A 23,486-nucleotide genomic window follows, 5' to 3' on the forward strand; every position below is an offset into this window, starting at 1 on the left:
GATAATTCTATAAATTTTCATCAAGTAAACATTATAATGCTAATACTTCAATGTATTTCATTAGTCCACTGGTATTTTCTGAATTTTACATTTTCACATAATGTTGAGTTTCAACCAAAATTGAAACTCACCTTATGTTTATAAAGAATAAGCAGTTGATCATTTTAATATAACAAAGCATCACCTTCCAAAAAGTAAAATACCAAAACATCCACATTCATTCACCAATAATACAACTATTAAATGATCTATTTCAAAATATAGCAGTTGTATGAGTAACAGTGGAAGAATATTAATTCAAAAAGAAATATCATTTAGCATTATCATAGGCTAACCCTCACTGTGCCACAGTTCATGAACGGCTTTTAGAGAGATCAGCCTCCAACTCCTGGGCTCAAAGAATCCTCCCGCTACAGCCTCCCAAGTGTCTGGGACCAGGGACGGGTGCCACCATGCCCAGCCCCATCCTATTCTTTTGTTATACCTGACTTATCATTCTTTCTAAAAAATTTCTTCTCATTTCATCGTATATCCCACTCTCTTATCTCCAAAAATAATTCCCTTAAGTCTTACTGACATCATGAGTTGCCTGTGCTGCAAATTAGTATCTAGCTTAAGATAAGCCAAATTTCTTATAAGTTATCAACAGATATTAAAATTCAAATAACCTGTATTTTTATGAAAAGAATGTATACCATTGAGAAGATCTTATGTTTTATGTTGAATTTACTTCAGATGAGTTTATTTGAGACGTTCCAAAGAAAATAACCATCTCTAAACAAATAAGAGTGACCCCTAGAATGGAGAAGGAAAAAATACTAACTCTCAAGAGCTGTTCAGTAAATACCTGAATAAAAAGTAAAAAAGTAAATACTGACCAGGTTTAATAAAAGCTTCCAGACAAATTCTGTTTTGAATGCAAAACTACTTTTAAAAATAAATATATAATACTACAAGCTACCACAGAAAGTTATGCTGAGATAATAGCCTACCTGGCAAAATAATGTGAAATTACACATAAACCAAATATTTTAGATTTAAAATAAGTAATTTTATTATGAGGGTAAGAAAAAGATTTTAGTCCATTTATTTACTTCATGGATAGCTTTTTTCATCATAATAAAATAAAAATTTTTCCAAACAGCAAACATACAAATAGAAGGCAAAAGTCGTCCTTTATAAAAGTAACACAATGCAGTTTACTGGAAATATTGGCAAGCTTTCTCATTTATTCATTCAAAATGTGGTAAAAGTTTGGAAATACAATTTGAAATACAATAGCTTGGAACCAGTTAAACCAAACCCGGGAACTCTGTATAAATTTATTATATTTGCTGACTTTTCTAGTAAAGACTTTATATGGAAAAGAATAAAAGATACTACACATAAACAGAGGTGGTAGTATATTAATGGTGTACATCAAGTATAAAATTGATTATATTTTAATTATTTTTATAATTTCAAGAAAATACTTTAGTCACCTATATTTAGTTAAAATGTTAAAGTTTAAAAACATTTAGACTGAGGTTGTATAATTTATTTTTTAAAAGATACAGCTACTAAACAAAAAAGCTATGAGATAAAATCCAAGTTCTATGAATAAATATTTTAAAATTAAGTACTCTAAGATCATAACACTGACAACACTAATTATCTTTTCTAGTCTTGGCAGTTACATTGCATACTGTTTGGGTGACTGATGGGATAATTTCACTTCATTTTCTCTCAGTTTATATTGGATCGTGTTCGAAAAAAATATTAAAATAATTAACACCGCTAGCCAAAGTACTTGATAAAGTTTTTAGTTGAAATAAAAGCTAACAAAATCAATTGACTAACTCACTGATTTTTAAGCACACAACTAAACCTCCATCTAAAGGAAAAGTTACTAAGAATCACTGATTTTTAAAAATAAGTCATTCAGTATTCCTATTTACTCTATACTTTTATATATTAAAGTCATATATTTCACCAAAAGCCCTTTCATCAGCAGTTTCAGCTAGCATTACCTTCATTACAAAAAATATAGGTGTCTATATATTTCAAATTATGTTTTATTCACCAAAAACATTTCATCAGTAGCAACTGAAGCAGTCAAAAACAGGTGAAACATATGACGAAACAAATTATTTCAATTCCTTACAGCTAGACATTTTGATTAATTTCATAGTGGCTCTATAGCCAAAAGAATATAAAAGTATTTAAATTAATATTTGATCTGAAATATGAATTGTTACCAATAGTAAATAATTTGCCATTCAATTAAAAAAACCAAGACATCATTGATCAACTTTTCTATTTCAATAGCTTAATAAATTTTGCATCATATAGCTTAGTTTGTATATGTCTTGCATAATTTTAAGTCATATAGCTTAAAATAAGGTTACATATTATAAATAATAAAGAGCATATTCTTTGCCTTGATCACCTGATTTTTTGTTGTTGTTGTTTATAAAATTAATCACAGTTAGCAGGGCAGAAATAGCTTTGAGCTTCATGAATGACATCCAAGAGATGGGAAAGGATTAGTTCTCAGTTGCTGCCAGTTATAGCGCCAGGTGGCTTTTTCTGCAGTGAAGGTGTTACCGATAATCCCATTACACTGGTACTAAATCTTGCAGACATCAAAATTATCACCAAGGTTCCTTTTCATCCCATCCTTTCCAAATGACTGGAAGTCGCTTCACCTGAAAGAAGTCAAATCCACATGCAGCTGCTGTTTTAGCTGGCAGCAAACTCCCTGAGAATGTCAGTCGTGATTCAGTTTTGCTGTGCTGGTGGCCCCCTATTCCCTGTCCAATAATACATCTGTTAAAAAATCCTACAGCTACAAATCAAGTTTAATCCTACCAGGGACCTCATGTTGGTCTTGTCTTCCAAAAAGGCAGCAGATTCTGCTGTCTATCTCTGCTAGTATCTGGGGAATACCCTTTAAATCCCAGCCGTACTTAGAAGAATAAGCTAAGGATCACAAAACATGACCTCAAAAACCCTGATATGACTATATTCTGACCCAGAGGCATTCATTCTAGGTGAAGATTAGAACTTTGCATAATAAGATTACACAGCAAGTGAATGATATCAAGGGACTATCCATATGCAGCCGCCTGGTTTTGTATAGACAGCCTGTGCTCTGCAATATGCAGTGCAGACGAAAAAGAGCTTGGTCTTTCTAGCTGAAATAAAATAGATTCACATAAATTAGTTGGCCATTTCCAGATTTCTAAATCCCCTATTACATCTTTTATTGACAGCTCCTGTGAGGATAGCACAAATGTTATTCTTTTTTATTCTGTGCTTCTATAACAATCATGCTCTGTAATTGAAATGTACATAGATTATGTCTAGAAATTAACATCTTGTTTGCTGTAATCTTGGATTACAATTGACTGTGTACATAATAAAATTAGGAAATCAATGGACGGATTTATCGTCTCCAAGAAACTAGAGGTATTGTTTAAAGAATAGTTTAACATTTTGTGCCAACACTTTAAATGCAGGAGTCACAGGGAGTAGTCAATAAAAATGTGAGTCCAAGAATACAGCAGGCATTGGCTAATAACTAAAAATGATATTATATAAAATTAGGTCATAGCCCTCGAAATTTAGAAAATGTGAAAAACTCAGAGATTTCATAAATATGGTTTTCTCTAACTCATACTTGTGCAAAGTCAATTATGTATGACCATTTTAAATAAAATATGTATGCCTACAGTATTTTATATAAATTTCCTTGATCATTTTATAACTATACTTTAAAATATTTGAATCAAGTCAAATAAATTATAATTCAAGGTTTTATAATTCTTAACTATATGTTTTTAAAATAGTTATCAGTGAAGAAATCTCTCCTCACATTTAAATATGTACAGAACATTTTAAATGTATAGAATTCTAGAGAAATTAGGAAAATGATATTTTATAATCAGCTTCTTCCACCCATGACATAACAGCTATACCAGCTTATCTAAGCAAATTTATATGAAAAGAGTGATTTATATACATTTACACAAACATCTGTCCAGAATAAATCTAAGGATGTGAAGACGTTGTAAGTTTTATATAAAAAAAAAAAGTACTAAGATTTGCGATGGAATTCTTGTAAAACTAAACTCCTAAGTATACTTGCAATATGGCTTACTTGACAAGTTTGATTTGCCTACAATTTTTGAGGAACACTCCACATTTATTACATTAGTCATTATCGCCTCATCATCACAATCTCTTTAAACATATCTGTACAATGTCTGATAAGTACTCAAAAGTCAGGTGACACAATTGGATTTTATGTATCACACAGAAAGATATAAACCAATGGTATCAGTGCTATAAAAAACTTTATGTAATTTCAACTACATAGCACATGAATATTCTTTGGTTACCTTGACTAGGATATTACTAGAAAAATCAGAAATGTAAAAAGTACATATTTTTGTTATGATATTTTGTTAAAACTGTGTAATACTTTAGAACTATACTGTTCAATAAGGTGGCCACTAGCCTTATGAGGCCACTTAAAAGATGACTAGTCCAAATTGAGATGTACTATAAGTATTAAACATACATTGGACTTTGAAGACTTAATAGAAAAGAGGGAAAGTATTTTGTTAATGTTTATATTGATTACGTATTGAAAATATTTTGGTTATAGTTGATTATGTGATTCATATTATGTTTCTAATGGAAAGCACCACTTTAGCAGGTCTTATATTTTCCTATGTTCCTAAGCCAAATGAAATGGTGCAACTAATAAAAATACTGAAGCAGAGGGTTAATTATGGAAGAACAAACATTCCAGTGTCAAATCTGGTAGATAAGCTTAGTAAAGAAAGTATAAAATCCTGTCATTTTAGCTTCTACTTCATATTTTCAGTTTAAGGATGGTGGTGAAAGAAGACCTGCCAAATTGCTGACCATCGATGTATAAAAAAAGAATGATGTGATGTAGTTACAAAATGCTTTAGTCCAGTAAATACAGGTTTTTAAAAAAATTGTCTCTTGAGCAATTTCATAAAAGACTAGTGAGGTCTGTGTTACTCCCTCATTGAGCTCAAAAGATAGCAACTTCAAAAAACATGTTTGGATCTAGAAAGGGATGAACTTTTTTCTATGGTGTTATTGTAACTGGTTACATTCAAATTTTTAAAGTACATTTAAGTAATAACTACAGAGATTTGAGACATTTAGTATACTTCAGAATATTCACAAAATAAAAAGGTCAACATTATAAATTATTAGTAGGCTGCTTTTCTATTAGTCTTTTGATCATATCATCAATGAAATTCTTTTAAAAAATCCTTTAATAAAAAGCGTTTATAGAAGTAAAACTGAAAATAATTTAATTCAGGAAATGTAATTATTCATTTAGAATGACTAGACAACTGATACTACACAACTAAAACACAAAGTCTATCTTTGTCACACACTGGAATATGATTTTAATATAAACATGTTCTTAAGGTACTAACTCATTTTAAAAGTCGCTTTTTCATAATCATTCCTTTATAATATCTATCTGTAATACTGAGGCTAAAGATGAAATTGAAATATGAGTATCAATAAATAAGATGAATAAAATTTAAATCAATTTTTTATGTCTTAGTCATGCTACTTATTTTTAGCCTTTCACAATTATGTAGGTTTATTCCTTTTCTGGTTACAAGTATCACATAGACATTACACATACACACACACAAAAGCAAAATAATAACAAAAAAACTTTCTAACCATCAATAGATGAGTGCAATGATATTCAGTCTGAGTTAATCTCCAGACATCCAAATTCATGAATAAAAATTCATCAGTTTTAAATACACTGAGCCTATTAAGCAAGAACAAAAGCATATGCACAAAAGAGCTTTTAATATATTTCAAAGCCCACAAGAGCCATGGTCTCATTAAAATTATAAATTACACAAACATGGAATGAAGATTCAAACTGCAGTGCAGCTAAGCAGATTACAGAAAACCCCGCGTTCCATATGATAACACACCATGGCCCTCCCAGATGGGGGCTTGGAACAAAAAGGCCATCACCACAGCTAGGGAAAACCTCCTTGTGATCTCTGGTTTCTGTTCAGCAGATGACAGCCAAATAATATGTTGATTATTCTGTTTGTGCTGCTAAGCTTGTAAGATGGAATAAAGCGATATGATCTATTGTGAACCCAATGCTAATGTGTTGCTCCACTCATAAATAATATACTGAATTTATTTTCAAACTATCTCTTATCTGAATTTCAGTTTTTAAATGCATGAATTAAAATAAAAGCCAGGATAAAATAATACTTAATTTGATGCTTTAAACTAAAAAATGCAATTGGCAAGTGAAAAATATCTAAATGCTTAGTGAAGAGTTATTACAATCACCTTTCTTTAATTTCAGCACTGTAATGGGAGACAAAAAAACACTTTTAAATAGGCAATTACTTTCATTAGGAAATATAAATATAAAATTAAGTAATATAATAATCATGAAGTTAATAATATACATTATGGACAAGATAAAAACTAAAATATCAGGGCATGCAAAAACACTTTTCTACAACATCATAGCCCATACTCAGAACATATACTGAATGCATTTTTGAACAATAAAAAGAATAATTGAAGACCTCATAAATGTTCATAACTTGCACAAGAAATCTTACTTAAAATTTAAAAGAAGTTTATAAAAATAATTTTCAAATAGCTAGCATTTTATTTTGATTTGGTGACAAAAGTTAAAACCTAATTTTTCCCTCAATTTAAAAAAAAAGGTATATTTAAAATCCTAAGCTTTAAAGATGATGCCCAATGAAGTAACAGGGATTGTGTCTGTGAATACAAAATTGTGTATTTCATGAATAAACGTATTTATGAATACTATTGCTTAAAATATTAAAAATCATAACATTTATCTCTTCATCCCCAAATTCCTCCCTTAATACTCTAGTAGACTCTCCTTAAAGGCAAACTAACAAACAACTAAAGTAGTACATTAAAACTGCATATAAGGTGAACATGAATAAACACACTGTTTTCTTAAGGGAGTATTTTATAGAAAGTACATAATTACGGTCATCGGCCTAAGTCCACCTCATTTTTTCTGTCTCCAGATACAAACTGAGTCCAAAAGCACTGCAAAACTCCATAATATGTAAATACAGACTGAAATTTTAAATCTAAAGGTAAAGCAAAAATGCTTTTAAAGAAAAACTAAGAAGATAAAACATTCTTGAAGTAGATAAATATTTCTTAAACAAGAATTAAAAAGCACTAAACATAAATGATGAACTAGACTACTTTAAAGACTTAAACTTCTGTTCATTAAAAGCACTATTAAGAGAGTAAAAAGACAAACCTCATAGAAGAAGAAATAGTTGCAATACCCATCATCAATGAAGAACTCATATTTTGAATATATAAAGAACTCCCACAAATCAAAGGAAATGACAGGCTAACAGAAAAGTGGGCCAAAGAAGTGAACCGGAACTTCACAGAAGAAAATAACCAAACAGCCAATATACATATGAAAAGGTACTCAACTTCATTAATTGGGGAAATATAAAGTAAAATCATTACGGTATACTACTTTGTACCCACCAGAATTGGAAAAATGAAAAAGATAGGGGGAAAAAAAATGAGTGTTGGAAACATGTGGAGCAACTAGAACTCTCTCGCATACTATAAATATAGCCTGATACAAACATTTTAGAAAACTGTTTGCCGTTGTTGCTTAAAGCTGAACATATATATGTTGCTGACCAGTAATTTTGCTCCCAGATATATCACCAAAAGAAATGTGTAGATACATAACTCAAGAAATACATATTAGAATGTTCATAATAGCATTATATAGAAACTACACAAACGTCCACTAACAGTAGAATGGATAAATAATAGTTATATATTCACAACTACATGCAGCAATAAAAACAAACTACAACTATGTAGATAAATCTTAAGACACTATGTTGAACAAAGGAAATCAGACACAAAAAAAATTATACTGTATAATTTTCTATATATAATACAAAACAAGAAAAATGAATCTGCTATTAAAATTCAAGGCAGTGATTATCCTTGTTGGGGGAGGGGGCACAGTGACTGGAAGGGTGCATGAAGGTGTCTTCTGGAGTGCTGACAATGTTCTTTTACTTTATCTGGGTGCTGGTTATATGCGTGTATTTGGTTTGCAAAAAATTCATTAGGCTATCCACTCACAAAGTGTGCACTTTCCTGTATGTGTAGCTTTCTTTAAAGAAGGCACTTTTACATAAAAATACACAGATGTATAAAGATAGTCTAAATCCTTGTCATAAGAAATTTAGGAACTGACATGTATATAATCCAAGGGAGAAAACTGAGGGTTGTTACCGTATCTATTTGAATAACCAAATTTTCAACTACATAGTTAACTTCCTGGATGCTTATAAATGGAAGACATTTATAACATTCACCCTATTATCTTCCCTTGATCCCAATCATGTATTCAGAGATATCCAGTCTTCGTGTTGGAAGTAACTGATACTGCTATTATAACACAGCTTTTAAAATAGTCTCCGGACTTAAGATTTGCCTTTATATGTGGGAAACTAAAGTGGTACAGAATGCAGTATACAGAATATATGATTGCCGTTTTCACTCTTCCTCCCAAATTTCATAAGCGTTAGTTTGTTAATCATGAATGTGTATTACTTAATGTAATAGCATTCCTTGAAAACTATCATTTTTTTCAATGAAATTAAAATATAATTTACTCTTTAATAACAATACCATACACATTAAATAAAGCTTCATGATAATCTGATAATAAACTATACATCTCATATCTCCCAATTAAATATTTCCCTTGTTTCCATACTAGAATCAATATGATTTATAATACTTTTTTTCTTATATTGAAAAGATGCTTTAAGAGATAAGCTAGGAAAGATCATCCAAAGATTATTATAGTTTGTTTAATTTGTATAACAAATATTTATTTATTCACTGCTTACTATCTGTCAGGCTCTAGGGAAAATAGAACAAAAATAGCTAATTTTATAGTAAATATAGCAGGCTTACCCCTTTCTTTCACTCTCATTTGATTTACAAATAAAACTATTTTCAACTACTAACATATTAACATATTCAAAAGTTAAAACTAATCTAAAAGATATATACAGTAAAAGTCCCATCTTCCCTGTTTTCTTCTTCATCCCCACAGACTTAGATGTTGTATAAACTTCCAGATTTTGTTATGTAAATATAAGCAAATATGAATATATGGTTTTATTCCCCTCCCAATTTACACAAAAAGTACCTTACTGTACATTGTTTTGAATTCTGCTTTTTCCAAATAACAATGGTATGTGAAAAACTTTCCAAATGTTCATATAGAAAAAAAAAATCCACTTTTTTTAACAGCTGTAGAGTATTTCATTGTATAGTTGTCATAGTTCATTTAACGAACACGTTGCCTATAGACACTAAGGAATTTCCAATCTTTTGCTACCACACACAAAGCTACAATGAAAACTCCTATACATATGTTATTTTGTAAGTACACACAAGAATTTCTGTAATAAATTCCCAAAATTGGTACTGAGATGAGGTAAATGCATTGGTCTTTTTCTAGAAATTGCCAATTTGCATTCCACAGGAGTTGCATCATTTTGCACTTCCACAACCTATGCATCTCTGATTTATCCTGAAAAAAAGCTATTCCTCTCTCCGGGCCTCTAAAATACTTTGTTTATAAGGCAATTTCCAACGATGTGCTCACTGCAATAAACTACATAAAGCTCTTGGCTTATTTTTTTCCCAGATGCAAATGTAAAATTTGTTGACTTAGAAAGGTTAAAAGCAAATAAATTTTCAAATTAAAAAACAAACCTCATATAAACTCAGTAAATCAGCATATTAATGCCTAAATGTGCTGGGATAGCAACTGTTTATCTTTCTAATATCTCCTGTGCTCCAAAAACAAATATACTCCCTATTCCAGTTTTTTAAAAAATTCACATTCAATAGTTTATAAATGGATACGAAGTCAAATGCATTTCACTTCTAAATGAATGTTTTCCTAAACCACTTAAATGTTTTCATGAAGTCAAATCTGTGTTACTTCTATATTTTTTTAAAGCCGTAATTTCAAAGGTGATTTAACCTTTGTAACTGCCATTTTTAACAGGTAGTATCATCTAATGTATTATTTTTATTTCAATGTCTATCCTATCAAATATTTAATAATTAGAAAACAAACACCAAGTCCACTGGACTTCCTATTTGAAGTCATACTTAAGTAAATCACTTTCAATAAGCCTACAACTGTTTAGCTGGAAAACATGTAAATGATCATATTTATTCCCCAAATAAGGATACGCAACCTATGTTGCATATATATTAGACAGAAATCAGTCGGTCAGACAGAAATCGGTCTGAGGTTATCTCAATATCCTGTAAAAACAAAGTGGCTAGACTAGTTGCTGATACCAAAATGAATTTTAAAATGCTAGCACACATTCTCTACTCTTATAGTCAGCAGATGTGACAGAACCATACTTAAGCTCTCACCTAAGTAATACGTAATGTTAGGCAAATGCGTTGATTTTAAATATGAGTCAAACAGAAGGCACTGACAACAAAAAGCAAGAATTACCTAACAAATGTAAAAGAAAACAAAACAAATGAGAAAACACATCACAGTAGCTCTGAGGACAAAAAAGCTTATCAGGCTAGGATAATTTAGAAGAAAACAGTCCAACACAGCATACAATTCCGAGGAAATCGCTTTAATTCTGTAAAATGACTGATGTTCACAGTAACAACTCAGAGCCTTTATAAAAAAACTTAAAATGTATTCTGTTTAAGAGAACAAAGACACACGTTTTTCTGATGAAGTACTCAAAGTAAAACGTCTCGGTTAAAATCAGAATATACAGTGGTTGCCCTTTAGAAGATGAACTGTGATAAAGTGCAATAACTATGGGGGCTTTAGATGTGAAACTTTTTTTTCTCTTTTTTTTTTTGTAATGACCTCTCCTTGCGATAGACATGCAACTTTCTATGCTAAGCCAGTTATTAGTTAATAGCCGAAGGAATATCTGATTTTTTCTGCAAGCTATTTAGGCATATTTTCACTTAAATGACTGGAACACTCAAGAAAATGTCCTGATTTCATTTTACTTTAAGTTGTAACTGCCAAAGTAGATAGGTTAGTCTGGCTTCTAGCTCCAATTTGCTAAATGGCCTTGTTCAAGTGACTCAATCTCTCTAGTCCTTAGTTTCTTCATCAGTAAAGTGAAGGAGTTATAGAAGGCATGACATGTTACTAAATAGAATAAGTGTGCTAACAAAGTGAAACAGAGTTACTGCATTAGGTCCTGTATCTACATCAATACTATAACTAGATCTATTTATATGTACTCTATATTTAAACTATCTCAAACTATATGTCACTTTACTATATATGTAAGGCCTACAATAAAAGAAATGATAATCATTTTAGAATGTTCCCCAACATTTAATATCGTTACTGTCAGGATATAAACAAATGTACACATGATATGTAACCAGGATATTTTTTAAAACACATTCTCAGCAATGTCATCAAATACTAGAAACAACTCAATGATCTACCAACAGCAGAATGGATGAATAAATTCTGGCACATTTAATTCAAAGGGATAATACATAATAACAAAAATGAATGAAATAAAACTACACATAACTACATGGATAACTCTTCAAAACATAATGCTGAGCAAAGGAAGAAAGAATACACGATTCATAAAGATTAAAACGAGGCGAAAAAAGTAAACATACTGCTTAGGAATACACGTAAAGTGACAAAGTTATATTAAAAATTGTATAAATAATTACCATTAAAGTCATGATACTGGTTACCTCTAAAGAAAAGAAAGCATATTAAGAGTTTCTGGGATGCCAGTAATACTCTAAGGTTACAAAGATGTATGCTAAATATTTAATTTATAATTATTCATTGTATTATATATTTATGTTCCTGTATCACTATATTTTACAACAAAAAGTTATAATTATATACTTTCTAAAATAATACTAATATATTTTTATAAAAAGGAAGGATTCCTTTCTGCTGTCAACAATTTCCTTGATCTACATTTCTAATTTTTAATGCAATATTTTAATAAGGAAGAAATAAGTTACTATGCCTAATTCTCCACAATCCTAATTAAAAGTAGATTTCAGCCTTTAAATAATATAAGATCAGTTATCCTGCTAGATCTTGGCTTAGCAGCTCCATGTTGTTTCTGTCTGTCAGTCTTCTTTTCAAGAAAATGCATGCTCATTAATTCCAAATGATATTCAGGTAATAATTTGAGGCATGCTGCATTTCAAAAAATACAATAGCTTAGCCCTAAGGTAGGAAGAAACACACTTCTGACTTTCACACATTTTAAAATAATTTTGGGAGCACTTGTCTATGCATACAACATGAAGGTCCATGATAGGCAAGTCACAGACACTACAGATGAAATCCACACTGTGAGTACTAGAAAACATGATAGCTGGATTATAGCATAGTTATACAATGTCTAATGTAAATTATACTGGGGCAGTTTTAGATATTTTCTTTGGAAAAACGAAAGTACAGGGAATGGAAATTATTACAGAACATTTAACAGTAAACTAACTTACATTACAAAAAAACCCCCACACAATTTACAAAATCCTCAAAGGTTCACCACCTAGAAGCATCCTTCAGTGTGTACAGTTATTCCAACTTTTAGATGCTGCTCAACAGGAAGCAGACAATGAAATTTTGAAACAAGACTATCAGTACTTTCATCAGGCTCCAGGTACCAACATGATGGCAATGATATAGCACCTTTATAATAGTTGCTTTTGTTGCATACTATTGGTTTTTGTGAATGTAGCCAAAGATTCCCCTCCTTAGTGGGTCCAACTAACCAGTTATTTGCCCATCTATTAAGTGCCAACTTTACAAAATTACATTGCGTCCAGCAGGGAGCAGCATTACAACAGTCATAAGAGTTAAGTTGAACATGAAACCGACAGAAGAAAAAGGAGGAAAAAGTCCACTTACCATAGGTCTGTTCTACAATTCATTCAATTTTTAGGGAAGTTGCAGGGCTTCCAGAAAAAAAAAAAATTAAGCGTGTCTTAAAGCATAGGTGGGTGATCCGCAGTTTCAGGAATCCTAAAGCAGGAAATCAAAATTACATTAGTTGAAGGCTATTTTCAACCATATTGAGTTGAATTAGTAGTATATACTATGACTGAATGACAGTTGTAACGGTGCATCTTCCTCTTAATGGGTCCGTGAGATCTTGAATTCAGGAATTTTATGACGCTTTGGAAAAAATGACTTAAAAAAACAGACAATATTAAAGTCCTTTATCCATCAGAGAATTCAGGTCAGAGAAGAAAGTAATAGCTAATAGATTATATGAGATCAACCTAGAAAGAACTATGTTCCAAGAGTTAAAGGAGTTGACAGGGCAACCATCAACAGTTCATTAAACTGTTCTAGACTGAGACATAGAAAGGATACAAACATTAACTTCTACAGGTCAGCATGAATACCTGAGGTTAATTTTAAGAATAAAAAAGCGGTAGAAAAGCAGAATACAATACTAGTGATATAAGACTAAATTAGATATGTACTGAATATAAGGAATGTGTGTGATACTGTAAAAAAAACCTTGTGACCAGTTATAATATGACAAAGGCAAAACAATACGTTTGACACTGACTTGAATGTCAAAACCTGCCTCATGGTCAATTATAATAATTCTATCTCAGTTCTTATGATTAAGAAAATAAGTTTTATTTTTTATTTTATATATATATATATATATTTATTTATTTATTTATTTTTGAGGCGGAGTCTCGCTCTGTTGCCCAGGCTGGAGTGCAGTGTTGCAATCTCGGCTCACTGCAAGCTCCACCTCCCGGGTTCACGCCATTCTCCTGCCTCAGCCTCCCGAGTAGCTGGGACTACAGGTACCCGCCACCATGCCCAGCTAATTTTTTTGTATTTTTAGTAGAGACGGGGTTTCACCGTGTTAGCCAGGATGCTCTTGATTTCCTGACCTTGTGATCCGCCTGCCTCAGCCTCCCAAAGTGCTGGGATTACAGGAGTGAGTCACCGCACCCGGCCAAAAAGTTTTATTTTTATTTGAAATGTTAAAGTTTGCTTTGTGTGAGTTTGCGTGTGACTTTTCAGTGTCTGCCACAAAAAACAAACTTTTGCCTTTAAAACAATATATGCATATTCACTTTTAAATATACATAATTGCATATATCTATATAATATACAATATCACATATCAATGTTATTAATACATAACATTTACTTGAAATTTAATACGTAAAATGATTCCTATTTTCTGACAAAATGACACAAGCAGTTTAACTTTGGCGAATGATATAAAGAATACGGTTTCACTCTAATAATTACCATCAATTTGACTGAAACTGAAAGAAACTCTGATATATTAATCTTCTACCCTTTAGCAGTAAACCATTAGTTGCATTACTTATCATCTTTTGCTCTCCTTAGTCTTCTTATCTTATCTCTTGCCTTTGCTTTTACACATTTCACTTTTCTGATAATTCTTCATTTCTGCCAATCTCTCTTCCTCCTCTTTTGTAATGCATTTCTGTATCAATTCAAATTTTTAATTCAATCTTCTCTCTTTATGACGCTACCACTTTTTTTTTCTTTTAACCTGGTACCTTTAAAAATGGGTTTTCTCCTGTAACAATAGTCTGTTTAAATATATCGTTTCATCCACTTACAAGCACCATGTTTGATCTCAAAAATCTTGACAATCTCACATAATTGGAAGACACATCTAAATATACTTAAATTGTATTTGTTATTCATAAAAAATTCTCCTGAGTTATTTAAGAACTTGCTAAATGTTTTTAAATTCGATCTTGAAACACGCAAAAATTTCGAGGAAATCTAATCTCACATCTAATCTCTAATCATTCCAAAAAACTAGAGACAACCACTATTCTAATAAAGAGGTAATTTAGGATCTTACTACATTGATGTGAGTAAATATTGAGTAACCAACTTCTCTAAATCAACAGAACTTTAGCGCTATTTATTCACATATGTGTGTGTATGTAACGTGCACTATCCACATTAAAAAGCAAAGGTTCATGCCTGTAATCCCAGCACTTTGGGAGGCCAAGGTGGGTGGATCACGAGGTCAAGAGATCGAGACCATCCCGGCCAACATGGTGAAAACGCGTCTCTGCTAAGAATACAAAAATTAGCTGGGCATCGTGGCGCGCGCCTGTAATCCCAGCTACTCGAGAAGCTGAGGTAGGAGAATCACTTGAACCCAGGAGGCAGAGGTTGCAGTGAGCTGAGATAGCATCATTGCACTCCAGCCTGGTGACAAAGCGAGACTCCATCTAAAAAAAAAAAAAGCAGTACATTAAATAACCCCCTACTTCTATATATATTATAAAGTCTGAGAAGAAAAGTGATTTTCCTGTTCAGCACTCTCTAATATAAACATTAAAGGTATTAGTACGTTGTAACATAATGTCATAATAATTATTCACAAGCCTTGAAATTTTTTAAAATTTGTATATAGATTATACAACACCATTTATAATATAATTACCTAAAAAGAAACTATAGTGAGTTGAGAAATGGTCCCCCTTCCTGCCTCCCCTACCCAAATTCATGTTCACCTGGAACCTCAGAACATGACCTTATTTGGAAAAAGGGTCTTTGCAGATGTAATTAAGGTAAGGACCAATGTGAGATCATAGTAGATTACAAAGGGTCCTAAATCCAACGGGAACGTCCTCATTAGAGACAGAAAAGGACACAGGAAGACACAGAGAAAAGAACAATGTGAAAATGAAGTCAGCCTGGAGTTACACTGCCTCAGGGCAAGGAATAACATGCCACCATAAGCTGCAGAAGCAAAGAAGGATGCCCCCCTAGAGTTTTCATAATAAACATAGCTGACAACTTGACTTCATATTTTTGACCTCCAAAATTGTTAGAAAATTGATCTCTGTGTGTTAAGTCACCAAGTTTTTGTTCATTTGTTATGGTAATTTTAGAGAACTAACATAGATTTTCATACCAAAAACTGGAGTGTTGCTGTGATACCTAAAAATAGAAAAACAGAAAAAGCCTAGGTTGCCTTGAAGAAATTTTTGGTACAAAAAGAAATCCTAAGAGAACTCTGCTAATGGCTCAGAAGGAAGAGAAGAGGTAAAGAAAGCTATCACCTTAAAGAATACATACATTATCATGAACAGAATGTTGACAGAAATAGGAACATTAAAAAGGTTTCTGATGAACTCTCAAGAAGGAAATGAAGAACATGGTATTGGAAAGTAAAGAAATAGCAGTCCTTGTTGTAAAGTGGCAGAAAACTTGGCTGAAATGGGTTCTACTATGTGGCGAAAAGTAGAACTTGGTAAGCAATTAACTTGAATATGTAGCTGAGGAGATTTCCAAGCAAAGTGTTAAAGGCGTACACTGTTTTCTCCGGGCTGCTTACAGTAAAATGTGAGAGAAGAGATAAATTGAGGAAGAAATTGTTAAGCAAAGAAAAACCTATGATTTGGAGATTTCTTAACCTATCTAAATTGTAAAAGATGCTAAAACACGCTCTGGAGAAGGGCCAAGGATGGGGCTGAAAAACCTTTTCTGAAGAGATTAGGTATGTGACTAATGGGTCCAAATCAACCTTTTCAGCAGAAGCTAGAAATAGAGATGAGATTATCCAGGAAAGATCTTTGAAGAATTCTCTTATGATGGCAGAGATCCTCTAGACATACATGGGAGACCCACACATTTAAAAATATTCAGTAAACCATGCTATAAACACATGTGCTGTCACCCAGGCTTTGTTGTTCTGTCTATAAAGAACAGGCAGAGTAGATTTAGTATAATTCCTAAGGGCCTTGGGATTTTCATAACGGTAAATGAGCACTGGCTTCAACTTAAAGACACCAGTTGCCATTATCCCCTTAGGAGAGTGACCCTGTCCTGAGAAGCATCAAAGCCAGGCATTGACTTCTCTCCAGCTATGAAAAGTCCTAGAGAGCATCTTCTTCCAACAGAAGGCTGTTTAATCTACATTGAAAATTTGTCACTTCATGTACCCACCTATATCAACTATCTTTGCTAGATAGAGGTAACTTGCTGCAGCTTGCCATACACTTTTATGTTATGGCTTCTCTCCTTAAACCTCACTAATACAACCTCTGCTATCTTTCAAATGTTCTTCTGCAGCTTCCTCACCTCTCTCAGCCTTCATAGAATTGAAAAAAACAGGATCTTACTCTGGATTAGGCTTTGACTTGAAGGAACATTGTGGCTGGTTTGATCTATCCAGACAACTAAAACTTTCTCCATATGAGCAATAAGGTCATTTCTCTTTCTTAACATTCATGAGTTTATGAACTTTTCCCACTGCATTCATAGCTTAACTGTTTGGCAAGAGGCCTACCTCTTGGCCTGTCTCAGCTTTCAACAAGCCTTCCTTGGTAAGCTTAATCATTTCTAGCTTTTGATTTAAAGTGACAAATATGCCATGCTTTCTTTCACTTGAACACTTAAAGACCACTTTAAAGACCACTGTATGGTTAATTTTCCTAATTTCAATATTGTTATGTCTCAGTGACACAATGAAGTGAATAGGGAGTGAATAGGGAGGCCAGCGAAGGAGAGCTGGGGGGACAGCTGGTTGATAGAACAGTTAGCACACATACATTTACTGATTAAGTTAACATTCTTATATGGGCACGGTTTCTGGTGCCTCAAAACAATTACAATAGCAACACTAAAGATCCTGATCACAGATAACCATCACAGATATAATAATGATAAGAAAGTTTGAAATATTGCAAGAATTACCAAAATGTGACACAGGGACACAAAGTGAGCATGTACTGTTGGAAAAATGGCACCAATAGACTTGCTAATTGCAGGGTTGTCACAAATCTTCAAGTTGTAAAAAATGCAGTTCTTCAAAGCTCGATACAGGGAAGCACAAATAAGATGATGCATGCCTGTAGTTTTTCTATAAAAAATGTTAAGGGACCCTGAAAAGCCAAAACAATTGTATTACTCCATTTTCATGCTGCTATAAAGAACTGCCCAAGACTGGGTAATTTATAAAGAACAGAGGTTTAATTGACTCACAGTTCTGCAGGGCTGGGGAGGCCTCAGGAAACTTACAATCATGGTGGAAGGAGAAGCAAACACATCCTTCTTTACATGGTGGCGGGAAGGAGAGGTGCCAAGCAAAGAGGGGAAAGCCCCTTATGAAACCATCAGATCTCAGGAGAACTCACTCACTATCACTAGAACAGTATGGGGGTAACCCACTCCCGCCATGATTCAGTTACCTCCTACCAGTTCCCTTGCACAGTATGTGGGGATTATGGAAACTGTAATTCAAGATGACATTTGGGTGGGGGCGTAATCAAACCATATCATTCCACCCCAGCCCCGCCCAAATTTCATGTCCTCACATTTCAAAACACAATCATGCCTTTCCAACAGTTCCCTAAAATCTTAGCTCATTCCAGAATTAACCCAAAAGTCCAAGTCCAAAGTCTCATCTGAGACAAGGCAAATCCTTTCCACCTATGAGCCTACAAAATCAAAAGTAAGTTAGTTACTTCCTAGATACAACAAGGGTACAAACGTTGGGTAACTACACCCATTCCAAATGGTAGAAATTGGCCAAAACAAAGGGGCTATGGGCCCCATACAAGTCCAAAATCCAATAGAGAAGTCTTCAAACCTTAATGTTCCAAAATGATGTCCTTTGACTCCATGTCTCATATCCAGGTCACACTGATGCAAGAGGTGGGCACCCATGGCCTTGGGCAACTCTGCCTCTACGGCTTTGCAGGGTACAGCTCCCCTCCTGGCTGCTTTCATGGGCTGGCTTTGAGTGTCTGCAGCTTTTCCAGGTGCACGGTGCAAGCTGTCAGTGGATCTACCATTCCGGTGTCTGGAGGACCATGGCCCTCTTCTCACAGCTCCACCAGGCCATGCCCCAGTGGGGACTCTGTGTGGGGGCTTCAACTCCACATTTCCCTTCCTCATTGCTCTAGCAGAGGTTCTCCACGAGTGCTCCACCCCTGCAGCAGACTTCTGCCTGGTCATCCAGGCATTTCCATATATCCTCTGAAATCTAGGAGGAGGTTCCCACACCTCAATTACTGACTTACGTGCACCCACAGGCCCAACACCACATGGAAGTCACCAAGGCTTGGGGCTTGCACCCTCTGAAGCAATGGCCCAAGCCGTACCTTTGACCCTTTAAGCCATGGCTGGAGCTGACACAGCTGGGATGCAGGACACCATGCCCCAGGACTACACAGAACAGGGGCAACCCTGGGCCCTGCCCAGGAAACCGTTTTTCCCTTCTAGAGGCCTGTGATGAAAGGGCTGCCGTGACATGTCCTAGAGGCATTTTCCCCATTGTCTTGGTGATTAACACTGGGCTCCTTGTTACTCATGCAAATTTCTGTAGCTGTCTTGAATTTCTCCCCAGAAAATGGGTTTTTCTTTTATATCACATAGTCAGGCTGCAAATTTTCCAAACTTTTTTTTTTTTTTGAAAAGTAGTCTCACTCTGTCACCCAGGCTGGAGAGCAGTGGTGTGATCTAGGCTCACTGCAAGCTCCACCTCCCAGATTTACTTACGCCATTCTCCTGCCTAAGCCTCCCAAGTAGCTGGGACTACAGGTGCCCGCCACCACGCCCAGCTAATTTTTTGTATTTTTAGTAGAAACAGGTTTCACTGTGTTAGCCAGGATGGTCTCAATCTCCTGACCTCGTGATCCACCCACCTTGGCCTCCCAAAGTGCTGGGATTACAGGCGTGAGCCACCGCGCCCAGCCCAAATTTTCCAAACTTTTATGCTCTGTTTCCTCTTGAATACTTCACTGCTTAGAAATTTCTTCCACCAGATACCCTAAATCATTTCTTTCAAGTTCAAAGTTCCACAGATCTCCAGGGCAGTGGCAAAATGCCACCAGTCTCTTTGCTAAAGCATAGCAGAGTTACCTTTGCTCCAGTTCCTAGTAAGTTGCTCATCTCCATCTGAGACCACCTCAGCCTGGACTTCATTGTCCATATCACTATCAGCATTTTGGTCAAAGCCATTCAACAAGTCTCCAAGAAGTTCCAAACTTTCCCACATCTTCGTGTCTTCTGAGCCTTCCAAGTCTCTAGGAAGTTCCAAACTTTCCTACATTTTCCTGTCTTCTTCTGAGCCCTCCAAACTGTTCCAACCTCTGCCTGTTACCCTGTTCCAAAGTCAATTCCACATTTTCAGGTATCCTTATAGCAGTGCCCCTCTCCCTCAGTACCAATTTACTGTATTAGTCCATTCTCATGCTAGCCTCAGGCATGCACAAAGAACTGCCTGAGACTGGATAATTTATAAAGAAAAGAGGTTTAGTTGACTCACAGTTCTGCAGGGCTGGGAAGGCCTCGGGAAACTTACACTCATGGCGAAAGGACTTACACGCTGATTTCAAATGTTGATATTATTATTTTAAGCCCTGAGTCAAAATTTAGTACAAAGTTATAGTAAGCAAAAACGTGGTACTGGCATAATGACAGATCTACAGACCAATGGAATAGAATAAAGAGCACAGAAATAGCATTGACATAAATGGTCAAATGATTTTTGACAAGGGTGCCAAGACCATTCAATGGGGAAAAGGCAGTCTTTTCAACACATGGTATTGAGAAAACTAGATATCAACATAAAAAAGAATGAAGTTGGACTTTTGTCTTACACCATATAAAATTAACTCAAAATAGATCAAAAACCTAAATGGAAGAGCTAAAACTACACAACTCTTGATTGGCCATGATTCATTGAATATGGCACATTGAAAAAACAAAGGCCACAAAAGAAATAAAAATATATAAACTAGACTTCCTCAAATTAAAAACTTTTGAGCAACAAAAAATACTATCACAAGGAGAAAGTATTTGCATATCATACATCTAATTAAGGGTCACGGTCCAGAATATATAAAGAACTCCTATAACTCAAAAACCCGCAAAAAAAAAACAAAACAAAGTCATTACTCAATTCAAAACCGGCAAAGGTTTTCAAAAGACATCTCTCCAGACAAGGTATACAAATGGCCAATAAGCACATGAAAAGATGGTTAAACATCCCTAGTCATTAGGGAAATGCATATCAAAACCACAATAAGATATCACATCATATGCATTAGGATGACTATTATCAAAAAAACAGAAAATAACAAATGTTGCTAAGGATGTGGTGAAATTGTAACCCTTCCGCACTCCTGGTGGGAATGCAAAATGGCACAGCCAATGTGGAAAACAGTTTGGTGATACCTTAAAAAGTTAATCATAGAATTTTCATATAATCCAGCAATTCCATTGTATGGTATATACCCAAAGGAAATGAAAACAGAGATTCAAACAGATACTTCTATGCCAATGTTCACTGTAGCACTATTTACAATAGCCAAAGGTAGAAACAATCCAAGAGTCTATCAACAGATGAATGGATAAACAAACTGTGATATGTGTGTGTGTGTGTGTGTATATTATAAATATGTTATCTTATATATATGTTATAACTTTTTAAAATTTTATTATTATTATACTTTAAATTTTAGGGTACATCCTAATGCTAAATGATGTTAATATGTTATAATTTACATATGTAATCTGATATAGGATAATCATATATTATAATAGATAATCCTATATATAACATATATTATATATACATTATATAATCTATAATTTTATATATCTAAGAGTATATTATATAATCTTATATATATCTGATATCATATATGATCTTATATCATATATAATACAATCTTATATATTATATACAATGATATATCATCTATTACGTATATCATATATGATATATCATCTATTATATATGATAATCTTATATCATATATTATAATCTTATATAAGATTGCATATGTTACATATATGTATTACATATTATATATATATACACACAGATGGTGCCTGACTTAGCAATGGTTTCACTTATGATTTTCAACCTTATAATGGGTTTATCAGGGTATTAAATACATTTTCAACTTATGGTATTTTCAACTTAAATTGGGTTTATCAGGACATAACTCCATCATAAGTCAAAGAGCATCTGCAATAGATTATTCAGCCATAAAAAAATGAAGTTTTAATATATGATACAAAATACATGAACTTTGAAAAACATTATGCTAAGTGAAAAATATTATGCAAATATTAACAAGAATATAGTATGATTCCACTTATATGAGGTGCTTATAATAAGTTGGCAAATTCACTGAGAGTAGAATACAGGTTATTAGTGGTTGAAACAAGAGAGAATAACAAGTTACTGCTTCTTGGGTACAATATTTCTTTTCTTTTTTTTTTTTTTTTTTTGAGATGGGAGTCTCGCTCTGTCGCCAGACTGGAGTGCAGTGGTGCGATCTCCGCTCACCACAACCTCCGCCTCCTGGGTTCAAGCAATTCTCCTGCCTCAGCCTCCCAAGTAGCTGGGACTAGAGGCACGCGCTACCACGCCCAGCTAATTTTTCTATTTTTAGTAGAGACGGGGTTTCAGCATGTTAGCCAGTATGGTCTCGATCTCTTGACCTCGTGATCCCCCTGCCAAAGTGTTGGGATTACAGGCGTGAGCCACTGCACCCAGCGGGGTACAATATTTCTTCTTGAATGATGAAAAAGTTTTAGAAATAGTGGCAATGATTACACAACATTGTAAGTACTCTTAATGTGACTTCACTTATACTTAAAAATGATGAAAGTAGTGAATTTTATGTTACGTATATTTTTATCACACATACACAAATTTTTTTAAAGGGCTCAAAACCTTGAGCCAGTTCAGAGGGCAGACACAAATACTTCAGTTAGAAAATCAAAACTGGGCTACTGATAAGCAGTAAAGTGAACATATTCCAATGCTCAGTGAGAGAAAAACGATCCTTATATATGATGATAATCTATTAATTTTCATGTGAGTTGATTTAGGAAATGTTAATAGAAAAAACATAATTTGCTTTATATTCTTAAAAAATCCAACCTTAGAATACCAAATGGACTATAAAATTATTTTCAAATCTTTAATTTTGACTAATGGAAAAATTGTAATACCAAATGACCTTTTAATGTTATTCTTTGAACCTTTCACTTTGGGAAATAAAAAATATAATAAGCAGAACTATAAAATTAAAATTCTAAAGGTTTTAAGAAGGAAATATTTTTAAATTACAAAGGATTCTGTTTCACCACTGGACAACACTGTTATAAAGTTCTTTAATCTGGGTTGAAACTGAAATTTCTATGCCCTGGAGAAACAAAGAGGTCTAATTTTTTTTTGACAGGATTAAAACAAGTCTTATGAAACTCAAAATCTTTCACCTCCCAGCTACCTATATTCCAGTTACTACCTCAATTGCTTTCCCATCACTTTTTCTCACCATAT

The 23,486-nt window shown here is 33.7% G+C and overlaps 1 protein-coding gene across 7 annotated transcripts in view; it reads right to left on the reverse strand.

The window, feature by feature from the left end:
* Nucleotides 1–23,486, reverse strand: part of IMMP1L (inner mitochondrial membrane peptidase subunit 1) — a 77,332-nt gene that overhangs the window by 42,751 nt on the left and 11,095 nt on the right. For 5 of the 7 annotated variants that reach the window (XM_008955880.5, XM_008955879.5, XM_008955878.5 and 2 more), the window contains exon 2: nt 13,055–13,168. The exons of 1 other annotated variant lie outside the window; for it this stretch is intronic. Coding sequence is in view for 2 of the 6 variants with exons in the window: in XM_008955879.5 (XP_008954127.1) it covers nt 13,055–13,057 (3 nt within the window). In the remaining 4 variants the exon portion in view is untranslated. Of the gene's footprint in view, nt 1–2,428; nt 2,688–13,054; nt 13,169–23,486 lie in introns of all 7 variants that reach the window. One more of the 7 variants, XM_034932339.3, reaches the window with a different exon arrangement.

This window comes from Pan paniscus, chromosome 9 (genome assembly GCF_029289425.2).
Source record: "Pan paniscus chromosome 9, NHGRI_mPanPan1-v2.0_pri, whole genome shotgun sequence".
Taxonomy (NCBI): Eukaryota; Metazoa; Chordata; class Mammalia; order Primates; family Hominidae; genus Pan; species Pan paniscus.